We start from the raw sequence: 17,693 nt of genomic DNA, 5'->3' as shown, positions 1-17,693 counted from the left end.
GGGAAAAGGACCCACATGTGCAAAAATGTTTGTAGCAGCTATTTTTATGTGGCAAAGAATTGGAAAGGGAGTGGATGCCCATCAATTGGGAATGGCTGAATAAGTTGTAGTCTATGAAGGTAATGGAATATTATTGTTCTATAAAAAATGATGAACAAGTTGACTTTAAAGAGGCCTGGAAAGATTTACATGAACTGATGCTGAGTGAAACAAGCAGAACCAGGAATAGAACCAGGAATACATTGTACACAGTAAGATTGTATAATGATCAACTACGAAAGGCTTTGTTTTTCTCAGTGATTCAGTGATCCAAAGCAATCCGAATAGACTTTGGATAGCAAATGCCATCTGCATCCAGAAAAAGAACCAAGGAGACTGAATATAAATCAACACATGCTATGTTCACTTCTTTTTTCTGTTTTTTTTTTTTTTTTTTTTTTTTTAATATCTCGCATAGTTCTTCTCTTTTGCTCTGATTTTTCTCTGCCAACCTAATTCATAGAACAATGTGTATTAAAAATAAACAGAAGAAGAAAAAGGGATTAAGAGTTTTCTAAATTAATAAAGAAATAAGAGGTTGAAGAAATAAGATGGGGGGATATAGAAGGATATATAGATTAACAAGAATGTGATAAAGAGGGGACAACTCCCCTTCCAAACTATATTTGGAAAGTTAAAATAATCTTCTAAATTCAGAAGGAAACAAGAAGATAAGAGGAAAGGGTAGGGGGAAGTATTAAGGGGTGGTTAATTGGAGAGAAAAGTAGGCTAAGTAATAGGAGGACAAGGTGGGGGTAGAAGTAAAGGAGAGGAGTTAGGACAAATAGGAAATAAAGAGATAACCATAAATATAAATATCAGAGTAGAATTTATTATGTAAAAAAAAGCAGAGGTAGTAATTAATCATGATCTAAAAATTAAAACTAAAATAGATTTAATCAAAAGACAAAAAATAAGAAAACTACATGACGTTACCCATGTTAGAAAAATATAGATGTTATCTACCTTCAGAGAAAAAGGACAAACATGTGTAGTATAGTCTTACATACATATGAATTTATGTGTATGATAATATGTGTTTGTATATATATTTACCTGTGTGGGATGGGGATTTCTGGTTAATGTCTTACAGAGATCCTTTTAAAAATGAGACAACTGGGTAGTCAGCAAACATTAATTAACTTGCACAAAGAATGACAAATGAGCCAGATTTATAAATGGCACACCTTCAGAATTTGGAGTTAAGCAATATCAATATTAAACATATATGCACCAAGTGGTGTAGCATTTAAATTCTTAAAAGAGAAATTAAGAGAGCTGCAAGAAGAAATAGCAAAACTATAATAGTGGAGACCCAACCTTTGCACCTCAGAATTAGATAAATCAAATCCAAAAAAAATAAGAAAGAAGTCAAAGAGGAAATAGAATACTAGAAAAGTTAGAATGATAGACCCTGAGAAAAAAATGGAGACAGAAAGGAGAACTTTCTTTTTCAGAGTTCAGGAACCATACAAAAAATAGACCAATTAGACAAAAAACCTCAAACCAAAGCAGTAAGGCAGAAATAGTAAATGCATCCTTTTCAGACCAAGATGCAAAAAAATTACACTCAACAAAAAGCCAGGGATAGTAGACCAAAAAATAATTAAACTAAATAACTTTATACTAAAGAATGATTGGGTGAAAAGCAAATCATAGACATAATTAATAACTTCACCCAAGAAAATGAAATAATGAATCATATCAAATGTGTGGGATGGCCAAAGGGTAATAAGGGGAAATTTCATTCTAGAGGCTTACTTCAAAAGTGAAAAGAGAATAACAATTTTGCAACTAAAAATGCTAGAAAAAAATTAAACCCCCAGTCAAACACTAAACTTAAAATTTAAAATAAAAGGAGAATCAATAAAATTGAAAGTAAAAAAACTATTGAATTAATTAATAAACAAGAGTTGGTTCTATGAAAAAAAATGACAAACCCTTAGTAAATCTGATTAAAAAAGGAAAGAGGAAAATCAAATTTTAGTCTTAAAATGAAAAGGGAGAACTGCCACTAATGAAGAGGAAATTAAGAATAATTAGGAATTATTTTGCCCAACTTATGGCAAAAAGAAATTTAAATGAAATGGAAGTACCTTCAAAAATAGTTGCCCAGATTAAAGAGGAAAAGTGAATATCCTAAAAGTCCCATCTTTTAGAAAAAGAAAAGAAAAGTATTAACCAACTCCCTAAGAAAAAATCCCCAGGACCAGATGGGATTTAATGGAATTCCCACCAAACATTTAAAGAACAAAACCCTAATGCTATATAAATATTTGAAAAATAGGGAATGAAGGAGTCCACCAAACCCTTTTACAACACAGACATGGTATGATACCTAAACCAGGTAGGTGAAAAAGAAAGAAAAAAACCAATCTCTAATGAATATGATGCTAAAATCTTAAAAAAATTACAAAAGATTAAGAAAATCATCCCAGGATAAACACCATATCAAGTAGGATTTATACCAGGAATGCAGGTTTTAATATTAGAAAACATTAGAAATTGACTTATCAATAAGCAAACTAACAAAACCATAGAGATCTAATTATGCAGAAAAGCATTTGATAAAACCAACATCCATTCCTAATAAAAAACATTTGAGAGAAGGAATAAATGGACTTTTTCTAAAATAGGGAGAATTTAAAACCTAGTAAGCCAATGCAATGGGAAAATAATCTTTCTCAGTAAAATCTGAGGAAGGGTTGCCCCCCTGTCACCATTATTATTCAATATTGTATTAGAAACACTAGACCGGCAATAAGAGAGAAAGAGATTAAAGGAATCAGAATAGGGTGAGGAAAACCAAACATCACCTTTGCAGATGAATGATGGTATACTTAGAGAACCTAGAGATTCTATTAAAAAGCTATTGAAATAATCCATAACTTTAGAAAGGAGGTTATAAAATAAACCATAAACCTCGCATTTTATAACACCAACAAAATCCAAAGAAGAGATACAAAGAGAAATTCCATTAGAATAATCAAGCATAAAAATTTGGGAATCATCTACCAAAGGAAAGTCAGGAATTATATGAGCTAAATTACAAAAAACTTTCTATACAAATAAAGTCAGACTTAAACAATTGGAAAAATATCAAGTGCTCCTGGATAGGTCGAGCGAATATAATAAAGATGGCAATACTCCCTAAACTAATCTATTTATTTAGTGCTATACCAATCGGACTTCCAAGAAAATATTTTAATGATCTAGAAAAAATAACAACAAAATTCATATGGAATAATAAAAGGTCAAGAATCTCAAAAGAATTAATGAAAAAAAAAATCAAATGAAGGTGGTCTAACTGTACCTGATCTGAAACTATATTATAAAGCAGCAGTCACCCCAAAACCATTTGGTATTGGCTAAGAAATAGATTAGTTGATCAGTAGAACTGGTTAGGTTTACAAGACAGAATAGTCAACTATAGCAATTTAGTGTTTGACAAACCCAAAGATCCTCACTTTTGGAATAAGAACTCATTATTTGACAAAAACTGTTGGGATAACTGGAAATTAGTATGGCAGAAATTAGGCATGGACCCACACTTAACACCGTATACCAAGATAAGATCAAAATGGGTCCATGATTTAGACATAAAGAACGAGATTATAAACAAATTGGAGGAACATAGGATAGTTTATCTCTCAGACTTGTGGAAGAGGAAGAAATTTGTGACTAAAGACGAACTAGAGACCATTATTGATCACAAAATAGAAAATTTTGATTACATCAAATTAAAAAGCTTCTGTACAAACAAACTAATGTAAACAAGATTAGAAGGGAAGCAACAAACTGGGAAAACACCTTCACAGTTAAAGGTTCTGATAAAGGCCTCATTTCCAAAATATAGAGAGAGCTGACTCTAATGTATAAGAAACCAAGCCATTCTCCAATTGATAAAATGGTCAAAGGATATGAACAGACAATTTTCAGATGATGAAATTGAAATCATTACCACTCATATGAAAGAGTGTTCCAAATCGTTATTAATCAGAGAAATGCAAATTAAGACAACTCTGAGATACCACTACACACCTGTCAGATTGGCTAAGATGACAGGAAAAAATAATGATGATTGTTGGAGGGATGGGAAAACTGGGACACTGATGCATTGTTGGTGGAGCTGTGAATGAATCCAACCATTCTGGAGAGCAATCTGGAGTTATGCCCAAAAAGTTATCAAACTGTGCATACCCTTTGATCCAGCAGTGTTTCTACTGGGCTTATACCCCAAGGAGATACTAAAGAAGGGAAGGGACCAATATGTGCCAAAATGTTTGTGGCAGCCCTGTTTGTAGTGGCTAGAAGCTGGAAACTGAGTGGATACCCATCAATTGGAGAATGGTTGGGTAAATTGTGGTATATGAATGTTATGGAATATTGTTCTGTAAGAAATGACCAGCAAGATGAATACAGAGAAGCTTGGAGAGAATTACATGAACTGATGCTAAGTGAAATGAGCAGAACCAAGAGATCATTATATACGTCAACAACGAAACTGTATGAAGATGTAATCTGATGGAAATGGATTTCTTTGACAAAGAGACCTAATTCAGTTTCAATTGATCAATGATGGACAGAAGCAGCTACACCCAAAGAAAAAACACTGGGAAATGAATGTAAACTGTTTGCATTTTTTGTTTTTCTTCCCGGGTTATTTCTACCTTCTGAATCCAATTCTCCCTGTGTAACTAGAAAACTGTTTGGATCTGCACACAAACATTGTATCTAGGATATACTAGGACATATTCAACATATATAGGACTGCTTGCCATCTAGGGGAGGGGGTGGAGGGTGGGAGGGAAAAATCGGAACAGAAGTGAGTGCAAGGGATAATGTTGTAAAAAAAAATTACCCTGGCATGGATTCTGTCAATAAAAAGTTACTATAATAAAATTAAAAAAAAAAAAAAAAAAGAATTTGGAGTTAATGAATCAGCAAGTTATTTATTAAACTTCTGCTATTCCCTGTGGGAATAAAAAAAAATGAAACCATCCTTGTCCTCAAAAAGCTTGCATTTTACATAATTGCTGCCTGTTCCTACGTCTGGCATTATCTCCTAGAAAAATCAAGCTTTTTTGGAGGGGAAAAAAAAACAGTGCTTGATTAATATTATTAAGGTAGAAACGCTATATGTTACCAAGTAAAACAGGGTTCAGGGCACTGTATTAATTAGATATAAACAGATATTTATTACCTTTGTGTCTTCAATCTTGGGTGGTTCTACTTCAATTTTCTTCTTTTTATTCCAGCTGCGAAACTCAACCACTTCCACTGGTTCTCTTTTCCCCCTTGTTAGCAGTGGTACAGGGGAAATTGTTGCAGAGACTTCTAGATGAGCAGGAGCAGTGGAACCCTTAGAAGGGTCACAAAGAAGCTCTTCCTTAAGCTTTTTGAAGAAGTTAGAAGCACTTTTCTTTTGACCTCTGGAAAGATCATCTGCCTGCAAGGCTGTGTCCACTGTTGAGACTTCTGAAGTTCCTGAATCTCTCTTGTTCTTTTTATTTTTGCTTCTTTTCAATGTCTTTTTATCTAAGATCTCTCCTGTGCTTTCAAGGACAAAAGGAAAATATAAACACATTGAATTTTAATGGGATGTCATCATCCTCAAAACACAAATGTGAAGTGACATACATAAAGGTAACCCAGTCACTTCAGTGGAACAATAAATGGGGCACTTCGATTAGAATCAGGAAGACCTGAGTTCAAAAGCAGCCTCAAACACGTACTAGCTGTGTGATCTTTGGCAAATCACTTAATCTACTTCAGTATCCTCATCTGTAAAATAGAGAGGATGACAACATCTACTTCCTTGGGCTGTTACAAGAATCAAATGAGCACAGTGCCTGGCACATACTAAGTGATATTTAAATGTTATTGTAGATAGCAAAGAAAACTTTGCCAGAAATTCCTCTATTGTCCCTGTACCTATTTGTACTGCAACCTCCCCATTTTCCCTCATTTCCCTGTCTGGCACCTTCCTTATTGCTAAAACAGCAAGAACAATCCTTTTCTATCAAAGCAGGGTTATAAAAGATAACTAACCTGAAGATTCTTTCCTGTTAACTAACTCTGTCCAATCATGGGATACCACATTTATTTCTAGCCCACTAACACCCAGCAACAACCTCATCCAATCTCAAGGTATGTAATATCCAGTTCATCTCCTGCCTAAACTGAAATTTAGATGAGCTTTGTACTTCTGTTGAATCAGGGAGTTTTCACTCATGTAGTGAAGAAGTTCCTTTCCTGGTGAACTTCTAAATTTATGGAACTGGGCTTGAGGTATGGCTTTGGCTTGGGTGTTTTGGTTCTGATTTGGTGAAAGCAAAGACATAAGAAGACAAAAGTTCAGATAAGACATTCCTCCCATAGTGCACAGAATTTAGAAGTAATAAAAAGTCCTAGGGTTAAGAAGCAGGATAGAAGAATGAGCAAGCATACAAACAATCCATATGGTAATAAGAAAACTCAAAATACAAACCTAAAAGAAAAAAATGACTTGAAAACATCTATAAACAAAACTTCATGAAAAAACATAGTTTGAACAAAAGTTCAATAAGAATTCCTAGATGAGAAATTTTATACAATCCTAAAAATTAATGAAAGTGGTAGAGAAAAAAAATGAAATCTATAAAATAAAGAAATGAAAAGAATTAACAACTTGGAAAATGAGAAACAAAACCATACTGAAGAAAATAACTCCTTGAAAATTAGATTTGATCAAATAAAAGCTAATGATTTCAAGAGGCATCAATAAACGAAAGTCAAAAGATTAAAAATGTTCTCATAGGGAAGAGAACTGACATGGAAAACGGACTGAAGAGAGATAATTTAAGAAGTCAATGGACTGGGGCAAGTAGGTAGAACAGTGGATAGAGAACCAATCCTTAAGTCAGGAGGACCCGAGTTCAGATATGACCTCAGATACGACCTGAGTTCAACTTTGATCTCAGATACTTAACACTTCCTAACTATGTCACTGGGCAAGTCACTTCAAACAAACAACAAAAAAAAAGTCAATGGGCTACCCGAAAGAAGAACCAAGACATTATTTCAAATCACAAACAAACAAACCCTGTCCAACACCAAGTAGAAACTGAATAAAATCATTGGCTACTTCCCCCCCAAAATATCAAAATGTAAACTATCAAAACCCAAAACTTCCAGGTTAAGGAAAAAATACTATAAGCAGCCAGAAATCATTGAGATACCCAGAAGCTATAGTCAGAATCACACAAAATTTACCAGCCATTATTCTAAAAGGAAAGGATAACTTGCAACATGATATTCCAGAAGGCAAAAAACTTACTCAACAAAACTGATTATGGAAAAATGGACTTTTAATGAAATAGAAAATTGTTACGAATTCTTAATGAAAAGACTGAGCTGAAAAAATCTGACATGAAAACACCAGAGACAAAAGAAGCATAAAAATGTAAACAAAGAAATGACCAGCAGGAAGATTTCAGAAAGGCTTGAAGACTTACATGAACTGATGCTGAGTGAAATGAGCAGGACCAGGAGATCACTGTATACTTCAACAACAGAACTATATGATGATCAATTCTGATAGACATGATTCTCTTCAACAATGAGATGAACCAAATCAGTTCCATTTGTTCAATAATGAATAGAACCAGCTATACCCAGCGAAAGAATGCGGGGAATTGAGTGTGAACCACCACATAGCATTCATTTCCAATCCCTCTGTTTCTGTTGGCTTGCATTTTTTATTTCTTTCTCAGGTTAATTTTACATTACTTCAAAGTCTGATTCTTCTTGTATAGCAAAATAACTATGGATATGTACACATATATTGTATTTAACATATACTTCAATATATTTAACATGTATTGGTCTACCTGCCATCTGGGAGAGAGGAGGGGGGGGAAGGAGGGGAAAAGTTGGAACATATATCTTGTAAATAAAAAGCTATAATTAAAAAAAAAAAGGTAAATATAAGCAAGAAATCACAAAGAACCAAATAAAGTTAAAACTGTTGATATTTTTATTTGGGGAGATGATACATGTAACTCCTAAGAACTCTTTCATAATCTGGAGTTAGGGAGGGAGTCTATGTAGAAAGGACCTGGAAATGTTTTTATGATCTTAAGAGAAGAAATAAAAGATAGAAAAGGAATATACTAAAGGGGAAGAGAAAGGAAGAATGGGGGAAATTATCTTACATAAACGGAGTATACAAGTATAAGTCTATAGGGGCAGTAGGAGAAAATGGGTGACACATGAATCTCACTCTTACCTGAACTGGTCAAAGGAGGAAAAAAATATAATTAAGTCTAGAAATACATCTTACCCTACAAAGAAATAGGAAGGAAAGGGGAAAGAATAAGAGGGAGAATAAATGAAAAATTTAAAGAAGAGGCAAGAAATTTGGAACTATGCTCAAAGTTATCAAACTGGGCACATCCCTCCAGCAGTGTTTCTACTGGAATTATATCCCAAAAAGATCTTAAAGGAGGGAAAGGGACCCACATGTGCAAAAATGTTTCTGGCAGCCCTTCTGGTAGTGGCAAGACACTGGAAACCGAATGGTTGCCCATCAATTAGAGAATGGCTGAATAAATGATGGGATATGAAGGTTACGGAATATTATTGTTGTGTACCCAGCGACCAGCAGGATGATTCCAGGGAGGCCTAGGGAGAGACTTACATGAACTGAAGCCAAATGAAATGAGCAGCACCAGGAGATCAGTATACAAGGAAACAACAAGACTATAGAGATCAGTATACAAGGAAACAACAAGACTATAGGATGGTTGACAGAAGTGGCTCTCTTCAACAATGAGAGGAATCAAACCAGTTCCAGTTGTTCAGTGATGAAGAGAGCCATCTACATCCAGAGAGAGGATTGTGGCAAGTGAGTGTGAATCACAACATATCACGCTCTCTCTCTGTTGTTGTTTGCTTGTATTTTTTCTTTTTTTTTCTTTCTTCTTGATCTGATTTTTCTTGTGCAGTAAGATAACTGTATAAAAAGGTATACGTATATTGGATTTAACATATTTCAACATATTTAACATGTATTGGACTACTTGCCAGCTAGAGGAGGGGGTGGGGGGAAAAGAGGGGAAAATTTGGGACAAAAGGTTTTGCAAGGATCAATGTTGAAAATTTACCTATGCATATGTTTTGTAAATAAAAAGCTTTAATTACATTTATTTTTGCTATCACTTTGTCTGAAATCATGATGGCAGCTCCTTATTTTAACTTTGCATCTTTCTGTTTCAAATGTGTGCATTAATAGGAACATATTTTTGGATTCTGGTGTCCAATTGGTTCCTCTATCCTTTTCCTTTTTTGATGGATGAGTTCATCTCATTCACAATTATGATTTCTGATTATGTGTCCCTCCATCCTATTCTCTCAAACTTTTCCTTTTTGAAGGTTAGACTTGCTAGATCTCTGGAAAGTACTGAATGGGAATAAAAAGGAATATATTACTCTCTCTCACAAAAACAAAAAGGTCATATATGTTAAGGTATAAAAATTTTACAAAGATATAAATGCAGAAATGTTCAGTCTTCTTTTACCAACGAAAATGTTTTAGAGCTTTTAACACAATTTGTACTGTCCTGCAAGGTATGGCTTCCTCATAGTGTTACTACTTGCTTTGGTGAATATTAAGAGTAACATTTTATTTTATTTAGAAATTATATCTTTTAAATGATCAAAGGATATGAACAGACAATTTTCAGATGAAGAAATTAAAACTTTTTCTCGTCATATGAAAAGAGTCTCCAAATCACTATTGATCAAAGAAATGCAAATTAAGACAATTCTGAGATACCACTACACACTTCTCAGATTGGCTAAGATGACAGGAAAAGATAATGATGAATGTTGGAGGGGATGTGGGAAAACTGGGACACTGATACATTGTTGGTGGAACTGTGAATAGATCCAACCATTCTAGAGAGCAGTTTGGAGCTATGCTCAAAAAGTTAACAAACTGTGCATACCCTTTAACCCAGCAGCATTTGTATTGGTATTAGATCCCAAAGAGATCTTAAAGGAGGGAAAGGGACCCACATGTGCAAAAGTGTTTGTGGCAGCCCTTTTCATAGCGGCTAGAAACTGGAAACTGAGTGGATGCCCATCAATTGGAGAATGGCTGAATAAATTATGGTATATGAATGTTACGGAATATTATTGTTGTGTAAGAAACGATCAGAAGGATGATTTTAGAAAGGCCCGGAGAGACTTACATGAACTGATACTGAGTGAAATGATCAGATCCCTGGATCATTGTACATAGCAATATCAATATTATACAAATGATCAATTTTGATGGATGTGATACTTTCCAACAATGAGATGATTGATGCCAGTTCCAATGATCTTGTGACAAAGAAAGCCATCTACACTCAGAAAGGACTGTAGGAACTGAATGTGGATCACAACATAACATTCTCACTTTTTGTTGTTGTTTGCTTGCATTTTGTTTTCTTACTCATTTACTTTCTGGTTTTGATCTGATTTCTCTTGTGAAGCAAGAGAACTGTATAAATATTTATACATATCGGATTTAACATATAATGAATTGCTTGCATCTAGGGGAGGGAATTGGGGGAAAGAAGGAGAAAATCTGAAACACAAGGTTATGCAAGGGTCCATGTTGTCAAATTATCTGTGCATATGTTTTGAAAATAAAAAGCTGTATTTAAAAAAAATTATATATTTTTAAAAAACATCCTCAGCAAAGATATTTTTACTGCATTTTACAATCAATGGGTGACTTATGCCATCCTGTTCCTAAGCCTGAATTACTAGATTTGTTTGAGTTTCATCTGGTTTAGAACACCCATCTGTGATCACTGCTTCCTCTTCTAGATATCAACTCTTTAATAATATGTTCTACTCTGGCTGTGTGACTCTCAGGAAATTTGCATAACCCCTCTAACCCAGACAATTCTCAAAGACTATAAGTTAGAGAAGAGTTGATGATTTGCCTTGAGGGAAGTTTCCTCACAGGAACACTCTATACCTTGAAATCATAAGACTTAAAAAAGAAAGAGAGAGAGAGAGATGTATTTTGTAAGTCAAACTCACTGGTTTATAGTTTTTAGAATTCATTTTCTTTCTCTAATTAAAGGTCAGGATATTTGCTCTTCTTCAGACTCTTGACACCTCTTCCATTCTCTAGGATCTTTCAAAGAACACTGACCCAACAATTTTATCTTACAGGACTAATATAATGAAGATTTAATTCATTTGGGTCTGGTGGCATGAACTTATCGTCTAGAGCAGGTAGAGTTTCTTTTCCCCTACTTTTTCTATTCAACTCCTTATTAGCTATTTTCTGTTCTTTCCAGTCCCAAAATCATTCTCCTTAGCAGAGAAAACAGAAGCAACATAAGAGCTGAATAGTTTTGCCTTTCTTGAGTCTTCATTATCATTAGCTTTGATTAGCACAGAGGAAGCCACATATAATGTGGCTGAGATGGATTATAGCCCTGAAGACATAAACTAACCTGCATCTATCATTATTTCATTTAATTTCCCACAACATCTCTATAAAAAAGGTGTTGTCATTATTTCCACTTTACATAGGAGGAAATAGATTCAGAAAGGTTAAGTTACTAGCTCAGGGTCATACACATTGAGGCAGAATTTAAATCCAGGTCTTTTTTACTTCAGTAGTTTATTTATTATAGATTCTACTTCTTACAGACAAATATATAACAACACATAAAGGACACAGAAAAATAGTAATGCATTAAACAGTTTAAATTTTATGCACACTCATTGTTCAGTCATTATACAATCATGTATACTCTGTGACCTCATTTGGGGTTTTCTGGGCTATAAAAATACTGAAATGACTTAATGTTTCCTTCTCTAGCTCATTTTACATGTAAGGGAATTGAGGCAAAGGGTTAAAAAGATTTGCACTAGGTCACACAACTACTGAGCATCTGGTGCCAGATTAAAACTCAGGAAAATGAGGCCAGGTCCATTGTGTCATCCAGGTGCCCCATGTTTAGTAATAAATATCTATTAAACCAATCAACCCAACTGATCCCTTCTTTTTCAAAATAAATCTGTTGTTCTGTTTTGATGACTTCACCTTAGCAAACAGCTTTCCAAGATGGCAGGGTAATGACATTTACTTCTTATCAGGGTGGTTTTGTGGTAGGGTATTTGGAGTTGGTCCAGACAAGTATGCCATCATGATGAAACTAGTTTGATCCTTCTCTAGTGTTTTTTCATGGAGTTGTATCTGATCTTATCGCCTGTTTTCTTGCAACTCCATTAAGAAATAGAATAATTCTGCTTCTGCTTGTTTTCGAGAAACTTCTTGATTCTGACATTTTGTTGGGAGGACATGGTGAGGACTCTCCTGTATCTTCACCACCAGATTAGGATAAGCCAAAAAAGTTCTGACAATTATTTTTAGAGGACCATAACACATTCTGGGTATTCATTCTGTAACCTGCCTTTGCTTTCATCATCCGTTCATGTTTTTTTAAAAATCTTGTTTATTACCCACATTTTTGTGCATCTATATATGAACACTTGAAATTTATTTCTGGCATTTTCCTGAACCTTGTTTTCTATAAATTTCTGGCCTTTTCTACTTCTGAGATTTCATTGTACATCTTATCTTACAGGTACTTTTTAAACTCTACCTTTTCACTTTAAAGTTTTTTTTTTTTTTTTTGGTGTGATTTCTAAGACTGTTAAAGGAATTTAGATGTCCTTCATTTACTCTGGGCCTCATTACTTTATTTTAAGCCAAATACCATTCTGAAATTCCATTGCCTTATTTTTCTGCTTGTATAGTGAACTAAAGCTGACTGTGGCATCGGAGATGGTCCTTTTTGCTCAAAAAAAACTTTTCCTGTATTATGAGACAGAAGATATAGAATCTTTTCGCTAAGATATCTTCTACATGCAAAAAATTAACACTCAACCTAGACCTAAAGCGCCAGTAAATCAGTAAAGGCCTATTTTCCCTAAATTACAATCATATTCTTGGTTGAGTAGATCTGTCAATCATCTAAGGGCCTCTTCCCCACCCCAAAGTTAAAAGCTTCTCTAGATTTATCTAGTATTCATGTCTTTAAAAACACTCAATTCTATGATCATCTGTACTGCCTAACTCCAGATACCAACTAACTTAGTTCCCATCCCATAGGTTTGCATATTTTATAATGTGGAGTATTATAAACATATTTAAAGATATATAGTTTCCTCCATGAGACTTTAATCTTCAGTCTTCTGCTTCATTTGTAAATGCCTCTGCTTTCCCCTCAATCCCCAGGAACAAAAACTTATTTTTATATTAAGGTAGGCTAGAAATCCACTCTACCCAGTCTCAAAACAGACAACTAACATTTCTTTTTTTTTTTCTTTTTCTTTTTTTTTTTATTTAATAGCCTTTTATTTACAGGTTATATGCATGGGTAACTTTACAGCATTAACAATTGCCAAACCTCTTGTTGCAATTTTTCACCTCTTACCCCCCACCCTCTCCCCCAGATGGCAGGATGACCAGTAGATGTTAAATATATTAAAATATAAATTAGATACACAATAAGTATACATGACCAAACCGTTACTTTGCTGTACAAAAAGAATCAGACTCTGAGATATTGTGCAGTTAGCTTGTGAAGGAAATCAAAGATGCAGACAACTAAGATTTCTAATACCGTAGCTAGTTTGCGTTTACATTCGCACAAGGATTCCCATGAACACTTATTGCCCACAGAAGGATCTTTTTCCCTCCCTCCCTCCCTCCCTCGACCTTCTCCTAACCTCCTCCTCCTCCTCCCATCATTGGCTAAAGGGGTGTGGCGCTACCTTCCTCAGGAGAAGCGCCAGGTAGGAACCGACCTTCCAACTCCTAATAGCAGGCTTCGGGCCCGCTGAGATAAGGAAGCCTCGGTTTATTTTGGCTAGGGACTCAAGAGGCGGAGAAAAGGTTTGTTTAGGAAGGTCTCGGTCTGTTCTCTCCCAGCTCCCCAGAGGGAGGAGGAAGCTCTGTTCCTAAGTCCTGCGTTCCCCCAGCGAGGAACTGTAAGGCAGCCTAAGGAGGCAGGACTAGAGACAGTAAAAAAAAAAGAGAAACAATCGATCACCTGGGCTGGTTTTCTGGGATTTACTTTTTGTTTCATTTTATTTTCCCTTTCGGAACGACAGAGGAAGGCATGGAGAAGACTGTGAACTTGGCAACTGTATCCCCAAGTACCCCGCTGCCCAGAGCGCTCAAGAGGCAGAAGGAACGGCACGGCCCACAGGTCGGTACCGGGCCGACAGAAACGCAAGGAGATGCCGGGGGGGAGGCTATTCCTGGGAGGAAGAGGGATGGAGAGGCTGGAGTTGTTCCCGGGGGAGGCGAACCCTGCCACTGCTGCGTGGGGGAGGGGAGCCCAAGGCTACTCGCCTGGAAGGGACAGCGCAGGGCCCCGAGCGCCGGTGCTCAGGCTTGTACGCTGGAGTAGCCGACGCTCTGGGCCTGGCCCGGAGATAAGCAGAGGCTGTGGGAAGGGTCACTGGGCACCCTTTAACTAACTCCCGCGCGGGCTCGGCTCCCCACACGGGGCTGGAGGGGCCGGTCCCTCACACCCCGCCCCCCCCCCCGAAAAGCGCGCCTCAGGCCCCGCGCCGCGCCCCCAGGCCGCCGCTTCTTCCCCACGTGGGCGCCGCCGCGGCTCCTCACACTCACCGAAGTCGTAGAGGTTGCTCAGTAAGGTATCCAGGAGACTCTCGGCATTGGAGGAGCCATCCGGCCCCGGCTTCCCCTCCTCAGCCATTACGGGGTGTGCCGCGAAGGGAGAAAACCGCGGCACGAGCGGCTCCTTTCCGAGCCCCGACGCAGACCTTTTAGTCCTCGGCAATTAGCGGGGAGACCCCAGCGACTTCCGCTTTTCCGGGGCTGGGCCTGAGCTCGCGCTTTGGCTCTGCGCGGCTTCCGTCCGGGCCAAGATGGCGGCGCCCGGGGCCTCCAGCAGCGTCCGCCGCGGGTGCCGCCGCCCCAGGCGAGGTTGGGCCGCTGAGCGCGGGTCCGCAGCCGTCAGCGCCACCCTTCCTGCTTAGCTGGGAAGCTCCGGCGTCTCCCGGAGAGCTGCTGCAGAATCATGGCAGCGCCTCGGTCATCCGAATGCTTGGTCGCCGTTGCTTCCACCTCTGCCTCCACGGTCGCCGCCCCCACACCCCTCTACTCGGTAGGCGCCGGGGCGGGGAGTGGGGCCGCCTCGGAGGTCGCGTTCTCGCCCCGCCGCGGGGCTCTGCAGTCTGGCCCCGGGGTGCCCGCCGGCTCGGTGTCAAAGTTGGGGCACCTGTTTCCTAGGCGACAAAGGTCCCTCCCCGGGGTCTCCCCTTCTGCTCCTCCCCCACCCCTTGCAGACCACTCTCCTCGCGGGGAGGGCGTGGGGGAGAGAGCGACCCTGATTCTGAGAAAGCGCGGACTTACACTCCTCGGAACTGGGCTCCGCGGCTCCGGGAACCGCGTGGGGAAGGGCGGGGGCCCGAGTGGGGTGTGGAGTGGCAGCCCTGGGGTCCTAAGGGCTCGCGTCCCACCTGCGGAAAAGGAAGCGCCTTCCTTACCGGTCCCATCTGCTCCTGGGCTGGGCCACCTAGTCCCACACTCGTTTTTCTTTTCCTCGAAGAAATTCTCCCCGAATTTGGAGTTTGGGTGTAATTGGGAGAATGTGTTCGGCTTTGGAGTGGACCAAATTCTAGAAGAAATCTTTCTAGAAATTTTCATCGCCTGTTTTTGCCTTCTGACAATTATCGAGAGTAATGGACAGGAACAACTGACACCACGAGGGTTTTTTTTTCTTTTTAATCTCCCCTCGCTTACCCAGCAACTCATTTCTTCTCTCCTCCGCTCCCTCCAAATGTCTTCTTTCCTTCTGATTTATCAGAATTGTCTGCTTTATTTAGTTCTGATTTATCAGAGTTGTCTGCTTTATTTAGTTCTGATTTATCAGAATTGTCTGCTTTATTTAGTTCTGATTTATCAGAATTGTCTGCTTTATTTAGTTCTGATTTATCAGAATTGTCTGCTTTATTTAGTTCTTCCTTTTCACCAGTACATCATGATCTCTTTAAAACTTCCAAGAAGAGGAGAAGCAGTCCTGTTTTCCAGATTGCAAAGTCATGGAATTAGAAATTAAACTGCCCTGTTATTTTTTAACCAGTATTTTAATTTTTAACCACTTCTGGAGGAAACGAAAAAGTTGTTTTTAAGAAGCATGTGAATGCTAACCTCTGACTTAGAAATTTAGTTAAAAGTACAAAAAAAAGGAGATAAGTATAGTCAGTATGTTAATTTTTTTCGAGATTAGTCTAATAATATTAAAGCTTCTGTATAATTTCCATTATATTCTTAGCTTGTAGCTTTTAATATATAAAAATAATGAGGGGAAATTATTATTAGGAAAATTAATTGGCATTTAACCAACTTCTAAGATGTAGCACTTCCAGTTTTTTTTTATTGGTCCACTCTCTTACATTTGATTTAATATTCACATATTATAATTCCACTCTTCCAATATGCTTAACTCCTTTGATTCCTTCTTTGCTAATTCTTTTTCTCCTTGTATCTTTTTGCCCCCTTTCTCAGTTTCTTTGAATCAACCATAGTCATATATATGAAGGGACAGGATTTCTGGTAGGTTAGACTCTTTCAAGTCTGCTTTTTCTGTCAATGAAACATTGGTTCTGTTTTTTTTTTTTTCCTCATTTGGAAAATGATCTCTAAGGTCCCTTTCAGCCCTGAATCTCCTAATAAAGTTGTTTTTTTTTTTGTTTTTTTTTTTTTTTAATTAACAAAGTCTTTTATTTTCTCCTACTCCATTGGAAAAAAAGGAAATGGAAAAACAAATTCCCTTATTGGCCATGATCAAAAAATTATGTTTCAGGAATCGTGGTCATTATATTGATCATAGTTCTTACTGCTTTCAGAGTTTTCTTTTCCTTTGCAGCATTGTTGTTAATTGTATTATTTTCCTCCCAGTTCTGCTTGTTTCTTTCATTCGTTTATAAAAGTTGTTTATTTTTAAATTATTGATATTATAGTATAAATTGTGCTTTTAGTTCCTCACTTTCTCCTTTCAGCATCCCTTTGAAATTTTTTTCTCATTTCTTGCAGTACACTAATAATTCCATTATACTCATAGACCATATTTTGTTCAGCTCCTCCCCAATTGATAAGCATCCCTTTCTTTTCTAATTTTTTACAAGCAGAAAAAGAGATGCAATAAATATTTTTTCAAACATAAGGCCTTTTTTCCTGTCTTTGAAGTAATGGGAAAAGATACTCTCACCTTTTTATTGAAGGGAAAAGGTGCTATTCTGTTGCACTGCATCAAGTGCCTAGTCTTTAGTCTCCCTTAGAAAGAGAAGAAATGTTCTTATGTCAAGCATTAGACTCCTCTTTTGGGGTAGAGAAGAAGACCGCTCTATTAAGTATGATGAAATCAACTCTAATTCAAATGTCCTCAGATTATTTTTCATCTCCAGCTCCAGGACCTTGTTATGCTCCTGACATGGGTATTTTCCTCTCCCTTTTTGGAGGTTTTGTTTTATTTTTGGTCTTCCCCTGTTAGATTATGAATTCTTTGAAGGCATGGTCTTATTATCCCTTTTTTCTTATTGCCAGTGTTTAGTACTATGCC

The 17,693-nt window shown here is 37.4% G+C and overlaps 2 protein-coding genes and 1 pseudogene across 4 annotated transcripts in view; 1 reads left to right on the top strand and 2 right to left on the bottom strand.

Moving 5' to 3' along the window:
• Positions 1-14,960, bottom strand: part of C4H1orf131 (chromosome 4 C1orf131 homolog) — a 37,288-nt gene extending 22,328 nt beyond the window's left edge. Inside the window, exons 1-2 of the mRNA XM_031966884.1 lie at positions 14,738-14,960; positions 5,243-5,589 (exon numbers count right to left, since the gene is read on the bottom strand). Of these exons, the coding sequence (XP_031822744.1) occupies positions 5,243-5,589; positions 14,738-14,825 (435 nt within the window). The 5' untranslated portion in view covers positions 14,826-14,960. The remainder of the gene's footprint in view (positions 1-5,242; positions 5,590-14,737) is intronic.
• On the bottom strand, positions 12,238-13,450 carry LOC111720461 (annotated as a pseudogene).
• Positions 13,848-17,693, top strand: part of GNPAT (glyceronephosphate O-acyltransferase) — a 39,043-nt gene continuing 35,197 nt past the window's right edge. Inside the window, exons 1-2 of one of the 3 annotated variants that reach the window (XM_012547985.3) lie at positions 13,849-13,993; positions 14,212-14,309. In XM_012547985.3, the coding sequence (XP_012403439.1) occupies positions 14,220-14,309 (90 nt within the window). In that variant the 5' untranslated portion in view covers positions 13,849-13,993; positions 14,212-14,219. Of the gene's footprint in view, positions 14,310-14,980; positions 15,237-17,693 lie in introns of those variants that run through there. The other 2 variants (XM_031966879.1, XM_031966881.1) reach the window with 2 other exon arrangements.

The sequence above is a fragment of the Sarcophilus harrisii genome, chromosome 4 (genome assembly GCF_902635505.1).
Source record: "Sarcophilus harrisii chromosome 4, mSarHar1.11, whole genome shotgun sequence".
Taxonomy (NCBI): Eukaryota; Metazoa; Chordata; class Mammalia; order Dasyuromorphia; family Dasyuridae; genus Sarcophilus; species Sarcophilus harrisii.
Note: the sequence above shows the minus strand (reverse complement) of the source record. Positions and strands in the feature narration are given on the sequence as shown.